General features: G+C 42.0%; 1 protein-coding gene across 1 annotated transcript in view; it reads left to right on the forward strand.

The window, feature by feature from the left end:
• The window catches only part of DMXL2 (Dmx like 2), a 184,600-nt gene that overhangs the window by 110,553 nt on the left and 57,064 nt on the right, over nt 1-16,983 (forward strand). The window contains 9 exon segments of the mRNA XM_044279637.1: nt 967-1,132; nt 1,268-1,532; nt 1,706-2,778; nt 6,399-6,590; nt 7,704-7,780; nt 10,813-10,943; nt 13,553-13,801; nt 13,909-14,052; nt 14,674-14,855. Of these exon segments, the coding sequence (XP_044135572.1) occupies nt 967-1,132; nt 1,268-1,532; nt 1,706-2,778; nt 6,399-6,590; nt 7,704-7,780; nt 10,813-10,943; nt 13,553-13,801; nt 13,909-14,052; nt 14,674-14,855 (2,479 nt within the window).

The following is a 16,983-nucleotide window of genomic DNA, read 5'->3' on the forward strand; positions in this document are numbered from 1 at the left end:
TGTTCTCCCATTTTTTTCTTTGGAACCATTTCATGCTAGGGTCTCTCCTGGTCCTGTTGGGTCACATGGTCCCTCTGCACCTGTGCACCCTTCTAATTGCATGAGATTTCGATCCCACCCTCGAGGACTGCTTTAGGACGTCCCATGGTGCTGTGTTCCCCAATGCCGTTAACGAGAAAATTGGGTCTTTGTACTTACCGTAAAATCCGTTTCTCGTTCAATGCATTGGAGACACAGATCGCACCCTCTTTACTTACTCTCCCTATCACCGGGCTGCTGTTCTCCTTTCCTTTCCCGGTCCAGGACATGTTGGTTCTTCGCTTTTGTTTCTCTCTCCTACTGCTATTGGTACAAACTGAATAGCCTAGTGCTGTGGAGAGGCTATAGCCCACCTGGGCGGAGCCAACCTTTTTTTTTATATCTAGTGCCTCCTAGTGGTAGCTGGGCATATACCATGGTGCTGTGTCCCCCAATGCATTGAACGAGAAACGGATTTTACGGTAAGTACAAAAATCCAATTATTTGGTGTCACCCCGTCTATAACAGCCTGCTATATTAAAATATAACATGAAATCTCCCATCAGGTGAAAATTGTACCAATGAAAATATCGGCTCTTTCCACACCAATACAAGACCATAACCAGAAAATTTTAAAAATATGGCACTCAGAAAAATGCTTAGTGTGTAAAACGTAAACATATTTGGTATCGCCGTGACGACCAGCTCTATAAAAATATCACATAATCTAGCCCATCAGGTGAACGCTGTAAAAATTTTTTTGGTCAAAATAGCTTTTTTTTTTTTTTCATGTCAAATGTGTCCAAAGCCTTTAATTGCTGTAATGGTAATTTAGAGGCTTTTTATAAATTGGAGATCATTTGTAAATACAAAACTGTAATTGAATATCTGACACTTCTTTTTAAAACACTGTTTTATGTTTTTGTTTTGTTTTTCATCTTTTTGCAGATCACAGCACGATGAGAAAATGACAACATTCTTCAGCCATAATTTTAAGGAGGATCGATGGAGAAAAGCAGCCCTAAAGAATGCATTCTCCTTGCTTGGCAAGCAGCGCTTTGAGCAGTCTGCAGCTTTCTTTTTACTGGCTGGTTCATTGAAGGATGCTATTGAGGTATACAGGGGTACCACTGCTTTTTATTATTATTAAATATTATAATATATTTTTTTTGTTTTTGTATTACTAAGCTTTATCTAGCAGTTGCCTAAATGAAGCAGTATCCAGTGCAAACTTCTTTTTCGTTTTTAGGTCTGTCTGGAAAAAATGGAAGACATTCAACTGGCATTGGTTATTGCTCGGTTGTACGAGTCAGAATTTGACACCTATTCTACATATGAGTCTCTCCTCTACGAAAGAGTATTGGGATGTCAGAAAGACGGGACAGGGTTCTGCTGTTCAAAGCTGCATCCTGACCCTTTCCTTCGGAGTATTGCCTACTGGATAATAAAGGACTACACCAAAGCATTGGATACTTTATTAGAACAAACTCCAAAGGAAGATGATGAAATCCCTGGTAAGCATATTTCCTTGTTAGTAATCCTTTTTTAGAAATTTTCATGCGGATCCGTTTTAAGGGTTCATACATGTACATTTCTTGATAAGTAGTGTGTGTCTTCATATATGTAGATGGAAAGACACTAATATGAAGCTTGGATTAATTGTCTTTTTTTTTTTCTTTTTTTTTAGTTCTAGTCAAGTCGTGCAACCCTGTGGTGTTTAGTTTTTACAACTTTCTTCGCACTCACCCTCTTCTGATCCGCCGTCGTGTCACTGTTCCAGAAGCCACTCTTGCTACTGTTAGTTCAAAAACAGATAAAAACCACATGGATGAAATAAATCTTATAGAAAGGAAATTATTTTTTACCACCGCAAATGCTCACTTCAAAGTAGGATGTCCAGTTCTTGCTTTAGAAGTTTTGTCTAAGATTCCCAAGCTTAGCAAGTCAATGTTTAATAATGAAGATCTCCTAAGTGTGGGATCTGTTGGGCCGGACAGTTTCCATTCTATAGGAAAAAGTCACTTGGAGGAAGGGAGTGAGTCTGACTGGTTCTCCCTGGCACCATCATCAGCCAAACCATCAATGTTTGAAGACTCTGTAAATAATTTTGACTGGGGCTCTCCTCTTATTAAAATTGAGGATGAGCCACTTCAGCTGGATTGGGAAGAGAATAAGGAGAGTGACACAGGGGATGATGATGGTTTGGTGTTAAAAAGTTTAAATCTGGAGCAAAAAGATCAAAGCCTAAAAGATGTCAGTTCTGAAACACCAACCATAGACAACTCCGTGCCAGCCGGGAATGAAGTTGACGTCATTGCAGAACAGCTTAAATTCAGAGCTTGCTTGAAGATTCTTATGACGGAACTGAGGACTTTGGCCACAGGGCATGAAGTAGATGGTGGAAAACTGAGGTTCCAGCTGTATAACTGGCTGGAAAAAGAGATAGCTGCCATGCACAAAATATTCAACCATGAAACTGAAAGCAAAGACTTCACAATTGAAACTCCTCCGCCCGTGGATATGTTGGACGGCCATGAATTTCCAGATAAATCAGATATAGGATCCTATGAACGGCATCAAATTGAACGCCGCAGGTTACAAGCGAAGCGGGAGCATGCTGAAAAACGCAAATGGTGGTTGCAAAAGAACCAAGCTCTTCTCCGAGTGTTCCTGAGCTACTGCAGTTTGCATGGTGCTCAGGGTGGTGGCTTGGCCTCTGTAAGGATGGAGCTGAAGTTTTTATTACAAGAGTCTCAGCAGGTAATAACATGGAACTTTTTGCGCATGCGTGACTTGCAGAAATTTAGGATATCATTTATATTTGTTGTGCAGATTTAGAAATGTTATGTTCAGCACATTACATGTTCTTGTTTGTTATTTTGACGCAACATTTTTGTGCTTGTTCTTTAATTTCCAAGTTTCTAGTACCTTCCCATAATGGCCTACTACAGATGTATGAATTTCAAGGAAAATCATGGCAAAAATATTGAAAATTGTAATAATTATGGTTATATTATCTGTAACCTAAGTTCACACACAGCTTAAAAAATATGTTGTGGAAACAGTCTAAATATCTGGACCCATGTGCATGTGTAACGTGGGCATTTGGCTGAAGATATCACTTGCAGAGCTGTTCCTGTCATCATAACGGCAGGCATCATGGCTGTAGCGTCACATGAACAATGAATGTATGTGACCGCTTAAGACCTATCTGGGATCAGACTGCGAGTGGTGGAACAGGAGAAACAGGGGACAATGCCCTCTGCTCCCTGCCTAATTTAAAAAAGGCTAAAGGGGTTCTCCTATTCTATCACTAATCTGTAATCTGTTTACATTTTTATAGTTCGGTTAGATGCACACTGGATTCAGGGCTTAGGGCTGTATTAGACTAGCACCTCCGGTACTCCAGCTGTTTTGAAACTACAACTCCCTGCATGCTTGCTCTGCTCTTCAAAGAACGCTCATAGAAATGAATGGAGCATGCTGGAAATTGTAGTTTCACAACAGCTGAACTGGCGAAGGTTGCTGACTCCTGGACTAGAAGGTGAGCATTATGAAGGACAATCACCTGCTCATCAGTGAAGGAAGCCGCAGTATGGGCTTTAGAGTCGCAACACAGGTCTACATCTACAATGTATACATCTACCATTGATTACTATTGTAAAAAAATGTGTGACATGCAGTGTAATTTTTTGCAGGATCCCCTTGTATTGCCTAACGTGGTAACTAAACTAGTTGTGCTCCACAAACATCTTCAATTGCGTTTCAGTGGCTTTTGTTTTGGGATATCACAATAAGTTAAGAAATTTGAGTTAAGAGTTTTAGTGTAACAGTCCATTTACACGTCCGTCTGTGTTTTGTGGATCCATGGATCCGCAAAACATGGACATCAGCGATGTGCGTTCCGCATTTTGCGGACAAGAATAGGACATGTTCTATTTTTTTCAGGAACGGAATTGCGAACTCGGAAGTGCGGATCCGCAATTCCGGATCCGGGCAGCACGTCGTGCTGCCCCATAGAAATGAATGGGTCCGCAATTCCGTTCCGCGAAATGCGGAACGAAATTGCGGACATGTGAATGGACCCTAACTCTGCTAGTCCGTGTACTTGTTTGACCTGCGTTTACTGAATAAAAGTCTATGAGCACAGCAGATGAATAAACCAATATATGAGGAAGTGTTCTCAAACGTGCTGTGAAACTAACCATATTCTTTTTCTTGGCAGAGAGAGTATGCTTTTTTTTTTTTTTTTTTTTTTTTGTGTTATAACTCTTTTCATTTATTATCCAATATAACTATAACAGCACATAGTATAAAATCTGCAGGGACATCTGCATTATCATGAATAATCATACAAAATAACGGTCTGAAGGCTTTTGACACTTCAGTGCATCTGAGCAACCTTGCAACAACCCCACATTAGAAACGTGTTCTTGTTTTATGGATGCAGTACCTATGAAAAACTAAGTGTCTCCATGGCTACAGACAACAAACAACCTGTTTATACTGTAGTCTGATCCTGCAGTCATAGGTTATTTCCTTCCATCTTCCCCATCCCATCTGTCAGTTCAGTATCACGCACAATGATGGGTGATGGAATATTCAGATAAATATAACAAAAAAATCTAAGAAATCTAATTTATTGATGCAAAGTTTTTACTAAGTGAAACTATATAACATTGAATATAATACTTGTTGATATAATTACCTCTTGAGATTTTTATACAATCACAATTAGGGATGAGTGAATCGACTTTGGATGTTTCATCCGAAGTCATTTCGCTCATCCCTAATCACAAAGACTTGTCGTGCCCCAGAACATCCTATGTCCTGGGATTATCCCCAACCCTGCTACATTTATTCCACCACTGACCCAGAAAATGACTGCAGATCTTTTGTGGTCCTTCAGATTTATTTTTCATTAGTGGGTAAAGGAAATTACCATTTTTCATTAGACATTAAATCTTTATAAGACCTCAGATCAGACCCCCCCCCCCCCCATATCAGACCTCATATCAAACACCCATATCAGATTCCCATATCAGACCCCCCCCCCCATATCAGACCTCATATCAAACACCCATATCAGATTCCCATATCAGACCCCCATATCAGAGCTGAGATCAGACAAAAAATAGCTAAATAGACTTAGCTCTCCAGCAATCGCTGCTCCCTAGTCTTCCCTGGGTCTGCAATGGTAAGGCCTCTTTCAAACGGTCAGTATTTGTAAGCCAAAATCCAGGAGCGGAACCTGCAGAGAAAAGGTAGAATAGAAATATCTGTGCCTCTTCTGTGTCTTGGACCCACTCCTGGTTTTGGCTTACAAATACTGATGCAAAAATACTGACCATGTAAAAGAGGTCTAAGGGGACTTAAAGGGTTTTTTCTGAGACTTTACTACTGATGGATTATCCTCTGAATAAGGTCATCAGGATCTGATCAGTGGGGGTCATCCGCTGATAAGCTGTTTGAGAAGGTACCAATGCTACCTGTAGCACCGCAGCCTTCTCTCAGCTTTTCTTAGGCCATGTGATATCATGTTCATTGGTCATATGGCCAAGGCACAGCTCAGCCCCATTGAAGTGAATGAAGCTGAACTGCGATACCAAGCACAGCTGCTATGATATGGACGGCATTGTGCTTGGCACCAGTGCTTTCTCAAACAGTTGATCAGCAGGAGTCCCGGGTGTCAGACCCCCATCGATCAGATATGGATAGGTCAGCAGTAGTAAAGTCCTGGAAAACCCTTTTAATATAAGTGTGAAAATATATTTTAAAAAATGTTTTTAGAAATAAAAGTTTAATCTTAAGTGTTTTGTGAAGTATTTTTTTCCTAGTGTATATATATATATATATATTTTTGAACTTTTTGTATATTTTTACAATGAGAAGCCACTGGAACTGCTGCTTGTTTTTATTGGTTAGATATATAGTTATTGAAGTTAATAATCTTATAGGGTTACAAAGTATAACTAACTATAGTCCAGTTTTAGTCAAGATCCTGGGCCCATGGAGGGGTTATTTTCAATTGCCTATAATCAAGGGTCAGAAAGCAAGAGGTCCCACTATTGCCAACAAGTTGCAATGGAAACTAAAGTACAGTGAGCTAAAGCAGGCTATATGCATTAGATAAATGTCACCTGGACGCGCCAATTTCCGCAGGACCAGATGACCATCTATTCTGTATGGGCTCTCCTCACTCTCCCCCTAATAGAAGATGTTAAGAAGGATCAGATATTTTGATTTCAACGGCCCTTTCTTTTTTTTCTCAGGGAAATAAGCTGTTGCTTGTAGATGTAAATGGCCATAAGAATACACTTTTATGTTCGGGTCTTTGCAACACATTTAATACTTGATATTTTTCTCAATTTTGCCCACAGGAAACAACAGTCAAGCAACTTCAGTCTCCACTTCCCCTGCCTACAACACTTCCATTACTGTCTGCAAGCATTGCTGTTACGAAGACCGTGATTGCTAATCCTGTGCTTTACCTTAATAATCACATCCATGACATTCTCTATACCATTGTTCAGATGAAGAATCCTCCACACCCAGGCAACCAGGATCCAAAGGTAAGGAAACCCCACAATTCAGTCTTGGGGTGCATTCACACTAGGTTTGCCGTGTACGTTAAGAAAAGCTATGCTATTCTATACAGCTAAAAATACATATCTGTGCAGAATGGCCCAGAGGACGCTCTGTTGGGACTATGGATACGGTTTATTTATGTCAGGCGCTTTACCACATACACTGCAAACATACTGTGAATACACGCTTACAGTTCCAATAAACACAAAAGGGTTCATTGTATTCTTATGTCAGACGGGCTGTCCTGCTTCTCAAAATTCTGCCAGAAGCTCAGATTATTTTCTTTTTTTTAAATTAAAGTGGTTGGTAAGTGACATTAGCGTCATCAATTCCAGCTTTCCTTTTTTCAGAGCCAGTTGGTGAATGGTAGATGTGATGTATTTAGTTGTCTGGGAAAGCAGTAGTTTTATTACGAAGTCCCTTTCTCCTTAGCTACAGTATGTTCTGGTATTCTGCTCAAAAGATGTCACCAATATTGAATTCAGTAAATTATTCGTCGGAAGCCATCAAAAAGTCATTATGTTTGAATTAAAAGACCCTCCAGGCTCCCCTTACCAAAGGCTCCTTCCCGTCTATACATATGAGGTTTATTACATCAGCTCCCTGTGTATTTCCTGGTGGTAGACTGGTGTGTAAAAGTGTAAAATTATAAACATACACAAAAAAAATGAAATAAAAAGATGCCACAGCTTGTAGCCCAGGCCCCAGCGACCGTAACCAATACATCCCATAAATCAAAATGACCGTTATGGAAAGGGGACATAATAAAAAAATATATATATATTTTAGTTGCACAAAAAAATTACTTTTTTCCCCTGGTTATTAAAAATATATAAAAAATTTGAAACAAAACTAAAGCTCTATGTATCACCGAAAAAAGGCCCAAAAATTTTTTTTGTACAACCGACCTGAAAAAAAAAGCCATGACTTTCAGTGATGCACGTGCTAAAGAAAAAGAAAAAAAAAAAAAAACCTGCACCTGGTCAGATAGGGGGGTAATTGGCCCAGTCTTGAACTGGTTAATCTGTTTTAGTTGCTTCTATAGTACACACTCCCAGAAATAAGTGACTGCTCATGGTGTACTTATTCCTCCACAGGTATACACCCTTCATTTGTTGGCAGCCTCACTTTCTGCATCCATCTACCAAGCACTGTGTGACAGCCACAGCTACAGGTAAATCCAGATCTTCTGTGTGTGCCATACGGTTTCCTATGTACCCACTCGATTTCATTGATGGCAGAACCAACTGGAAACATGATGATGATTTGCTCTGTCGGCAGTATTCAAAGAAGCACTCAGTTTTTTTTTTAAAAGGGTTTTCATAATTTTTTTTTTTTTACTGCCATTAGTATGTGATCCGACACCCAGGACCACCCCCTCCCCCGGTCAGCCGTTTTGAGAATGCAGTGATAGTATAGCAGCTGTGCCTGGTATTGCAGCTCAGCCCCATTCACTTTATGATCGATGAACATGTTCTCGCTGGCCTAGGGAAAGCGGAGAGAAGACCGCGGTGCTACTGCAAGCGCCACTGCCTTCTCGAACAGCTGATCGGCGGGGGTCCCGGGTGTCGGACCCCCACCCATCAGATACTGATGACCTATCCAGAGGATAGGTGGTGCCATAATGATCAAAATGGCGAGCTAGTCTGTTGTGTCTGTTAAAAATTGCCTACATAGGACTGTGCTCTATTCATAAATGCATAGACTGCTCTACAGTCTGAGAAATTGCCCAATATGTACCAGTTATCGCTATCTCTTACTTTACTGGTGGTAAAGTCCTGGTATTGGGGTACTGAGGTCCCTGGGCACTCATCATTCATATCTAAACTACAAGCTTTCATAGACCAGTTCATCAAATATGATATCTGTCCTGATCGTGTCCACAGGAAGGACATATGCCAAGACTGGCTTGTGTTTGAAACACATTGAAAGGTGCATTCGACTTTACTTTTCAATGCAGAGGCCTCATACAGAAAAAATAATAATAATAATACCCCACAGTATAATATAGGAGAGCATTGCAGTTGCTTATTTTCGGTTATTTTTCTGGCGTGTGTACCGAATGTAAAGGAAAAGCTGTGAGCAGAGAGTTGGATGTGAGAACGGATAATTGGGTTGTTTGAAAATAACCGCATGAGAAAATGTTATATTGTCGGCTCCAGCTGTATGTACATGTGGAGGTGCTGAAGACCTGCGCCGCGTGGGAGCCCAATCTTCAGTGCCTGCAGTGTCCAAACGGTCAGCGTAATGGTGTCTTTATCTCTACACTGTGCAGCTGAGCTGGAAAAGAAACTCTGCATCAGTGATTTCTCCCTGTCCTGTGAATAGACATGACGTTTCTTTCCATTTGGCGGTTTTTTAGCATCTGCTATCTGGCATCTTCTGTGACTGCAGGGGCAGCAAATACATTTAGCAGATCCATTAGAGGAAAATGCAAAGTGCAGAATTCAGACTTGAAGGGAGCGTTCTTTCAGGCCTGTTACCCTGATTAAAGGCTTCACAATCTGGGGTTGCTTGGGCTTTCATCTTTCCCGCATGTAGGTTGATTGAAATGTTATGTAGCCTGCATTTTGTTTTTAAAAGGCACTTATGTACATCTAGGTTTTGTGATACTAAGAAGAAAAGTTTTTGCTCTGTGTTCAAATCTGTGTAGAGAGCCAGGGATATCTCATGGAAGGTTTTCCCAGTTTGGCAAAATAGGGATGAAACGTGGATCTGTGTGTGGATGAAAATGAACTCTGTACGGTCCATTATAGAGTCGCATGTTAGGCATGGATTTGGCAAAAGGCAAATCTGTTGGAAAAGCTGCATGTTGCACACAGATTTGGAAGTGGACTTGCCTTGCATTGCTCTCTGTGACGCACGCCCAAATCTATAAGTCTACAATCACATGGCCATAGTGTTTTGCGGTCCACAAATTGCGGATCTGCAAAACACGGACAACGGCCCATGTGCATTCTGCAATTTGCGGACCACACATGGTCAAGACTATGATAGAAAATACCTATTCTTGTCTGCAATTGCAGGTAAGAATAGGACATGCTCTATTCCAAAAAAAAATATATAATTTGCAGGGCCATGGAACGGAACAACGAATGCAGACAGCACACAGTGTTGCGGAACGGATGCGGATCCATTAATGCAATTGTGTGAATGAGCCCTTGGGCCTCTTTCACACAGTCAGTGTTTGATCAGTGTTCTGTATTTTTAAACGGCGCATGTTTTGGCTCAGAATCACTGATGGAAATCACTGATCAGACACTGACTGTGTGAAAGCAGCCTAAGGGTACTTTCACACTTGCGGCAGAGGATTCCGTCGCCGGAACTGCATGCCGGATCCGTCAAAACGTGTGCAAACTGATGGCATTTGTAAGACTGATCAGTATCCTGATCCGTCTTACAAATGCATTGAAATGCCGGATCAGTCTTTCCGGTGTCATCTGGAAGTACGGATTCAGCATTTATTTTTTTCACATTTTTTTCAGTCTGCACATGCGCAGACCGGAAGGATGCGTCCGGCATTCCGGCAAGTGTACAGCTTTTTTCCCCCCAGAATGCATGGGGATAAAACTGATCAATTATTTTCCGGTATAGAGCCCCAAGGACGGAACTCAATACCGGAAAAGAATAACGCACCTAACACATGCAGCAGAAATGAGTGAAGCCACCTTTAATCCGCCTAGTATTTTGTTTGTTGGAGAAGCCATTTGTGCTTCACATCTGTTACTCCTTCCGTATTTCAGGAAAACAATTTGCTGCAATATTCAGCCATGTTAAACTTGGGTAACTGTCCATGGCCAACCGGTTGCCATACATGTATATGAGATATACAGTGAAACGAGAAGGCCACCCAAAATTGCATTGAAAAATTGCATATTTTAGAGGCTGGTCTAATTACAGATTTTATAGTGGAACTGAGAATGTGTCACAAATGTGGACTGGATAAATGGGGGTCTCAAAGACCCTATTAGTGCACTGTGAGGCACACCTGAACAAATTGCGTATGTTATACAACATATATAATATATTTCTTAGGAGTCTCTTTTTCCTGCAGCTCTTGCTGCATACTGACTTGATTGACAAGGTAAAATATTTAGGGAGGTATTAAGTATTCAGACCTGAAAGCACACAGTCTTAAACATACATAAGATGGGGCAGCTTCTGCTTAGTCACTTGTCTTGTTCATTTCTCATTTATTTTATGCAGCAGTCAAACAGATGCAAATCATTTCACAGGAATGGTTTACCAAGGCCTCCTCCTGAGTGAACGTAGGAGACTTCGGACGGAAAGTATTGAAGAACACGTGACTCCAAATTCACCACCTGCCACATGGCCAGGTAACAACATTACATGAGAGACACCAAAGGGCCCTTTACATTGGACGAGAATCGGAAAGATAATCGCTAACGAGTATTCATAGGATCGCTTATTAACAGTTATCTGGCGGTGTAAATGTACTGCTGATGAACGAGCGTTGGGTAGTTTAAACACGATCAGCTGCGTGCGAACAGCCAGCCTTTATGGTGACGAACAATGGCATTAGCAATCGCTCATCCCCATACTCTGGAGAGGATCGCTGCATGTAATAGCGGTCTGCACCAGCAATCAGCAGATTGTCAAGAAGGAACACTTCCGTCCCGACAATCTGCTGCTCTGTCGTTCCATGTAAAGAGACCTTAAAGGGATTCTGTCACCAGGTTTCACCCCTGTCAGCTAAACATATGCTGATGTTCAGGGCCTCATCAGGATTCCTAATGTGGGCTTCTAAATGTGATCCGTAGGGGATGTCAAGGGATGCAAGGTGCCGTCCGCACCCACCGCCGTTCGTGCCCAGCGTAGCCTTTCCAGACTTCTGCACCGCCTCCTAATCCTCTGTGCCGCCTCTCGCTCTCCCTCCCTCCCCCCTCCTCCTGCTGTAAGATCTTGCGCGTGCGCACAGGGCTCTGCCTGATGCGCCCGTGCAGACTCTCTCGATTTGGCTTCTTAAAGCGAAGTGCGCATGTGCCGGCACTTCGCTCAACCCAGGTATGACCTGCACTCTGGCGCCAGCCTCTCAGAGCCCTGTGCGCACGCGCGAGATCTTACAGCAGCAGGAGGAGGGGGGAGGGAGGGAGAGCGAGAGGCGGCACAGAGGATTAGGAGGCGGTGCAGAAGTCTGGAAAGGCGACGCTGGGCACGAACGGCGGTGGGTGCGGACGGCACCTTGCATCCCTTGACATCCCCTTGGGCACCTTATTTCTTTGAGTGACAGGTTAGTAAAACCAGTTTTTTAGCAAAATAAGGCTACGGATCACATTTAGAAGCCCACATTAGGAATCCTGATGAGGCCCTGAACATCAGCATATGTTTAGCTGACAGGGGTGAAACCTGGTGACAGAATCCCTTTAAGAATGACTAGTCAAGTGGTGTTCAAACTTTAGATCTTTTCTTTTAGCTATTATCATTATCACTGCAGGCATAATTACAATGACAAGTAACACCTCTGTATAGATAACACAGGATCTACCATTCACAATAGGTGGTGTCGCAGCTCATCTGCTCACTCCTGACCCCTGCACAGGTCACAGAGGATGCCTACAAAACTCCCCCATAGAAGTCAGTGGGGTCAGCTTCTGTCCATTGTGTCTATGGCCCATGGGGCTTCTCGCAAAAGATAGGAAGTCTTAAAGGGAATCTGTCATGTTGAACATGGTGTCTGAGCTAACAGCAGCATGTTATAGATCAGGAGATGAGAAGATTGATATATAGTTTTATGGGAAAAGATTCAGTATAAGTTGAATTTATTCATTTAAATTCGCATTTAGTTTGGGCTATGAAGTCAAGGAGGCGGTCCTATCAGTGATTGACAGCTCTCTCTGTATACACAGTCATAGAGGGAAGGCTGTCAGTCACTGATAGGACCACCTCTGTGACTTCACAGCCCAGAATGAATTGGGAATTTAAATGCATAAAATGCAAGTTTTACTGAATCCTTTCCAATAAAACTCTATATTAATCTGCTTAGCTCCTTGTGCTCTGTAACAGATTATTTTGCATTTTCAAGGTGACTGGTTCCTTTTAACATGTTTTAGGCCTAGTGGCCAGTGTGAAAACTGCAACATTTTGTAAAAAAAAATGTTTAACGTAAGACATTAAATCATTTTCTGATGTCTTGTTCCCTTTAAGGGGTTGTCTGGGATTTATCTTCTTTTTATATAGTAGTTTTATTCTTGCAGAATAAGAGAATTTTGCAATAAAATGTCTATTTAAAAAATGTCCCCCTTCCACCCTATGGCTCCCACTGAATGAGTCTTTGTGGTTTCCCCCCTTAACTATTTCCGCAGTGTCCTACATTGCACTGAGAGGCTCCATGTCACAGACAGTGAAACCACTTTGAGACAAGATCCCCAAATCTTACAGAAAGTTCCTCTCGAAGAAGAGGCCACTATACATAAAGATGAATTGAAAATCCATCAAAGCAAAACTGGTCTTGGGGTGGAAGGTCTTCTAAAAGAGTGGGTCTTTTGGAGAGATTTCACTTTGTCTCTGGTAGCTTCCACTGCTGTGGGAGTAGAGCGAGGGAGTCACCCATGTATGGACTTCGGTGCCATAGGGACCGGAGAGAAACATTTTTAACAAATTATATCTTAATGCCCTCTATAAATACATCTGAAGGTAATTTCTGGACAACCTCTTTAAACACTATTCATTCTGGTGAATGATGTGTGTGTTTCCAATCTTCAGCTATGATCGGTACTTGTCCATTTGTCCATTCAGGCTTTTATAAATTTCAACTTTGAATTAACCTCTATGAACATAGGCGTTCATTGAGTTCATTTTGACTAGATTCTCCTTTACAGTCTCATGTGTTGGGACATTGTTTTGTAGACAGATTCAATGTTGCTGTTTTTTTGTTTTGTTTTTTGTTGGTTGAAATTATAATTTTTTTTCCATCTTATTTTTTCAGGCGTTAGCTCTCTAATAAATCTACTAAATACGGCTCAGGATGAGGACCAGCCTAAACTCAATGTGCTGCTGTGTGAAGCAGTTGTAGCAGTCTACGTGAGCCTGCTGATTCACGCCCTGGCCACTGACTCTAGCACTGAACTGTTCCGTCTTGCTGCTCATCCCCTGAACAACCGGATGTGGGCAGCAGTTTTTGGAGGTGGCGTAAAGCTTGTAGTAAAACCAAGAAAACCGCCAGAGAGCATTCCAGGTACAAGTTTCATTTTGCATGTACAAGTACTCTGACTCCTATCAAACGTGGACTCTTCACAAGTGGAAGATTTGTTCATATGTCCAAAACTGGTGTATCTCATCTAGGTAGAACCAAGAGCTTTGATCTGCAAAAACCACAATGTGCTCTGCTATTGCCAAATGAGGAGCAACCTACAGCAGAATCTTCTATATCTAACACTAAAAACCTTGCTCCTGTCATTGATAGAGGGCAGGAGTCGGCAGTGTGTGGTGAGAACCCAGTGTGAATAGTGCTGTGCTTGGAATTCCTTTTCTTCAATCACTGTCACGTGAAGGCACCTTGTAAAAAGTGCATGTAACAAAGTGGCACCAAACGACACCTGGTGTTAAAGGGAGCCCGTCAATTTGAACATGCAGTCTGGTCTGGCGGCAACATGTTATAGATCAGGAGGAGCTTAACAGATTGATAAATAGTTTTGTGGCCATTGATCTAAATCCTTGCTCTTTCTATACTTTGGAGTCCAGTGGGCAGCCGCACTCGCTGATCTCGATGCATATTGATACAAGAAAAGCGGTCTATGTTGAATGAGACCTCCCACTGGACTCTAAACGCCAGCATGAACAGAGTTTTTAATCAATAAATTACAAGTTGTATTGAATCCTCTCCCCCAAAATGATATCCATCTGTTCAGCGCCTCCTGCTGTATAGCGGATCGATCAGCATTTTCATAGCGAAAGGTTCCCTTTAAAATCTTCCTGCGGAAATCTCTGTCTTTCATCACTATTGCAAGTCTTCAACTGGTTGCCTAATTCTGCATGCTCGGTTATAAGGGATAAGGACATGCTGTGTACTTCAGCTTAGAAAAGGTTTGGTCTGTTCTCTTCCTCCAGCGATTCCTGCTCTGTCTGAAGAAATAGACAAGCATCGCCGGCGCTTCAATATGAGAATGCTGGTGCCTGGAAGACCAGTAAAGGATGTTGCTGCCCCACCACCAGTCCCTGCTGAGAGACCAACCTACAAAGAGAAGTTTATTCCCCCAGAGCTAAGCATGTGGGACTATTTTGTGGCCAAAGTAGGTTGATTTGTTAATCTGATGTTCGCACAATACAGTATTAGTGATACGTACAGTAAAGTTAAGAAATTGAATGGTATTTTTATAAGATCTTATTTGGGCTAGAAATATATTTTTGGTCTTTTTTTTTAAAGAGTTTGTCTTCTACAGCCTTCGATTTCACAGCATCTACAGACTGTAAATCATCAGGGTATGTTCACATGCATTAAATCCGCCATCAATAGCTTTTTATTGACAGTTTTTTTTTTTCTGCTGCTCAATTGAGATCTGAAGTAGCACGTTACTTCTTAGAAGCTGATTGTTTGAGGATTTTGTATTGACGTCAATGGGGAAGCAGAAATAAACGCTAGCAGGTTGTTTTTAGCAGCATTTCCGCCAACAAAATGCTTCTGAATTCTATCCCAACCAAGGGATAGATAAGAAAAACTCAACCAAATACTCTTCTAAAACGCTTGTAACACTCCTCTAAATCCAGCATTAAATGAGAAATTGGCCACCAAAAACAACCTGTTTTCAGCTCTGCCAGTAATTGGCTTCTTAATTTTTTTCTTCTGTGGATTTTGCTGTGTGAATTTAAGGTCACTTTACATGGTACGACAGAGCAGCAGAATGTCGGAAAGGAAGTGTTTCTTCCTGACAGTCTGCTGCTCGTCAGTGTAGGAGATGCCATCGCTCTTTCCCATATCGACGAGTTATTTCCCAGCAGCAGAACGTGTTTTACACGGAACGATCTGCTGCTGGCAAACAATGACTTTTGTGTACGCACAAACGATCGGATTAACCGATGAACGAGTGTTTAGCTTGTTAACTGGGTAAGGCCTCATGCACACGACCGTATGTATTTTGCGCAAAAAATGGATACGTAAAAAATACAGATGACATCCATGTGCATTCCGTATTTTGCGGAACGGAACAGCTGGCCCCTAATAGAACAGTCCTATCCTTGTCTGTAATGCGGACAATAATAGGAAATACGGACATATGGAAACAGAATGCACACGGAGCCATTGAAATGAACGGTCCTCAAAAAAACGGAACGGACACGACAAGAAAATATTTGTGTGCATGTGGCCTAATTGGCAGTACATTTACACCGCCAGATAATCGCTTACGAGTGTTCCTATAAATATTCGTTAGCGATTTATATTTAGGATTCTCTCTGCCCATGTGAAGGGCCCTTTAGCCTCAGAGAGCTGCTTCGGCCCCTCAGTCTGTAGCTGGTATCTTCATTTTCCAAACCGCTTTTAAACACCCATTTAAGGCTACTTTCACGCTGGCGTTTTGGTTTCTGTTTATAAGATCCAGCTAGGGCTCTCACACGCGGTCCAAAACAGATCAGTTTTGCCCTAATGCATTCTGAATGGAAATGGATCCGCTCAGAATGCATCAGTTTGCCTCCGTTCCATCTCAATTCCGCAATGGAAGCGGACACCAAAATTCTGCTTGCAGCGTTTTGCTATCCGCTTGACGAAACTGAGCTAAACGGATCCGTCCTGGCACACAATATAAGTCAATGGGGACGGATCAGTTTTCTCGGAAACAATCTGGCACAATAGAAAACAGATCCGTCCTCCATTGCCTTTCAGCAGAGTTCATGACTGATCCGTCTTGGCTATGTTACAGATAATACAAACGGATCCGTTCATGACTGATGCATGCGGTTGTATTATTGTAACGGATCTGTTTTTGCAGATCCATGACTGATCCGCCTCCAAAGATGTCCATAGCCTCTAAGTCAGTAGTACATATGCATATATGAAACTTTGTAATGTATGTAAAAAGCTGAAAGTGACAAGTTCCTCACCTTGCATTGCCTACCATTACCATTAGTCCCACCGGGGACCTTTGTCATCTGATAAATGTCTGACCACAAACCATGAGCACCAGAACAGGGGTCCTGGTTTCTCCATTACTCCTCGCTGCCTGACTGAAATGAGGAGCAGTGTGAATAGAGTGGGGGTCACAGATGCTCCCTTCTGCTCCATTCATTTATGTGGGATCAACTGGGGTCTACTGATGTAGTAGCCCCACACATGGATTAGAGCATCAGGGTGCATCTGTGACTACCCCTAATGATTGTTGGAGACCCCAGAGGTAGAGCCCATTTATCACCCATCCTAGTGACGGA

This window comes from Bufo gargarizans, chromosome 2 (genome assembly GCF_014858855.1).
Source record: "Bufo gargarizans isolate SCDJY-AF-19 chromosome 2, ASM1485885v1, whole genome shotgun sequence".
NCBI classification, from domain to species: domain Eukaryota; kingdom Metazoa; phylum Chordata; class Amphibia; order Anura; family Bufonidae; genus Bufo; species Bufo gargarizans.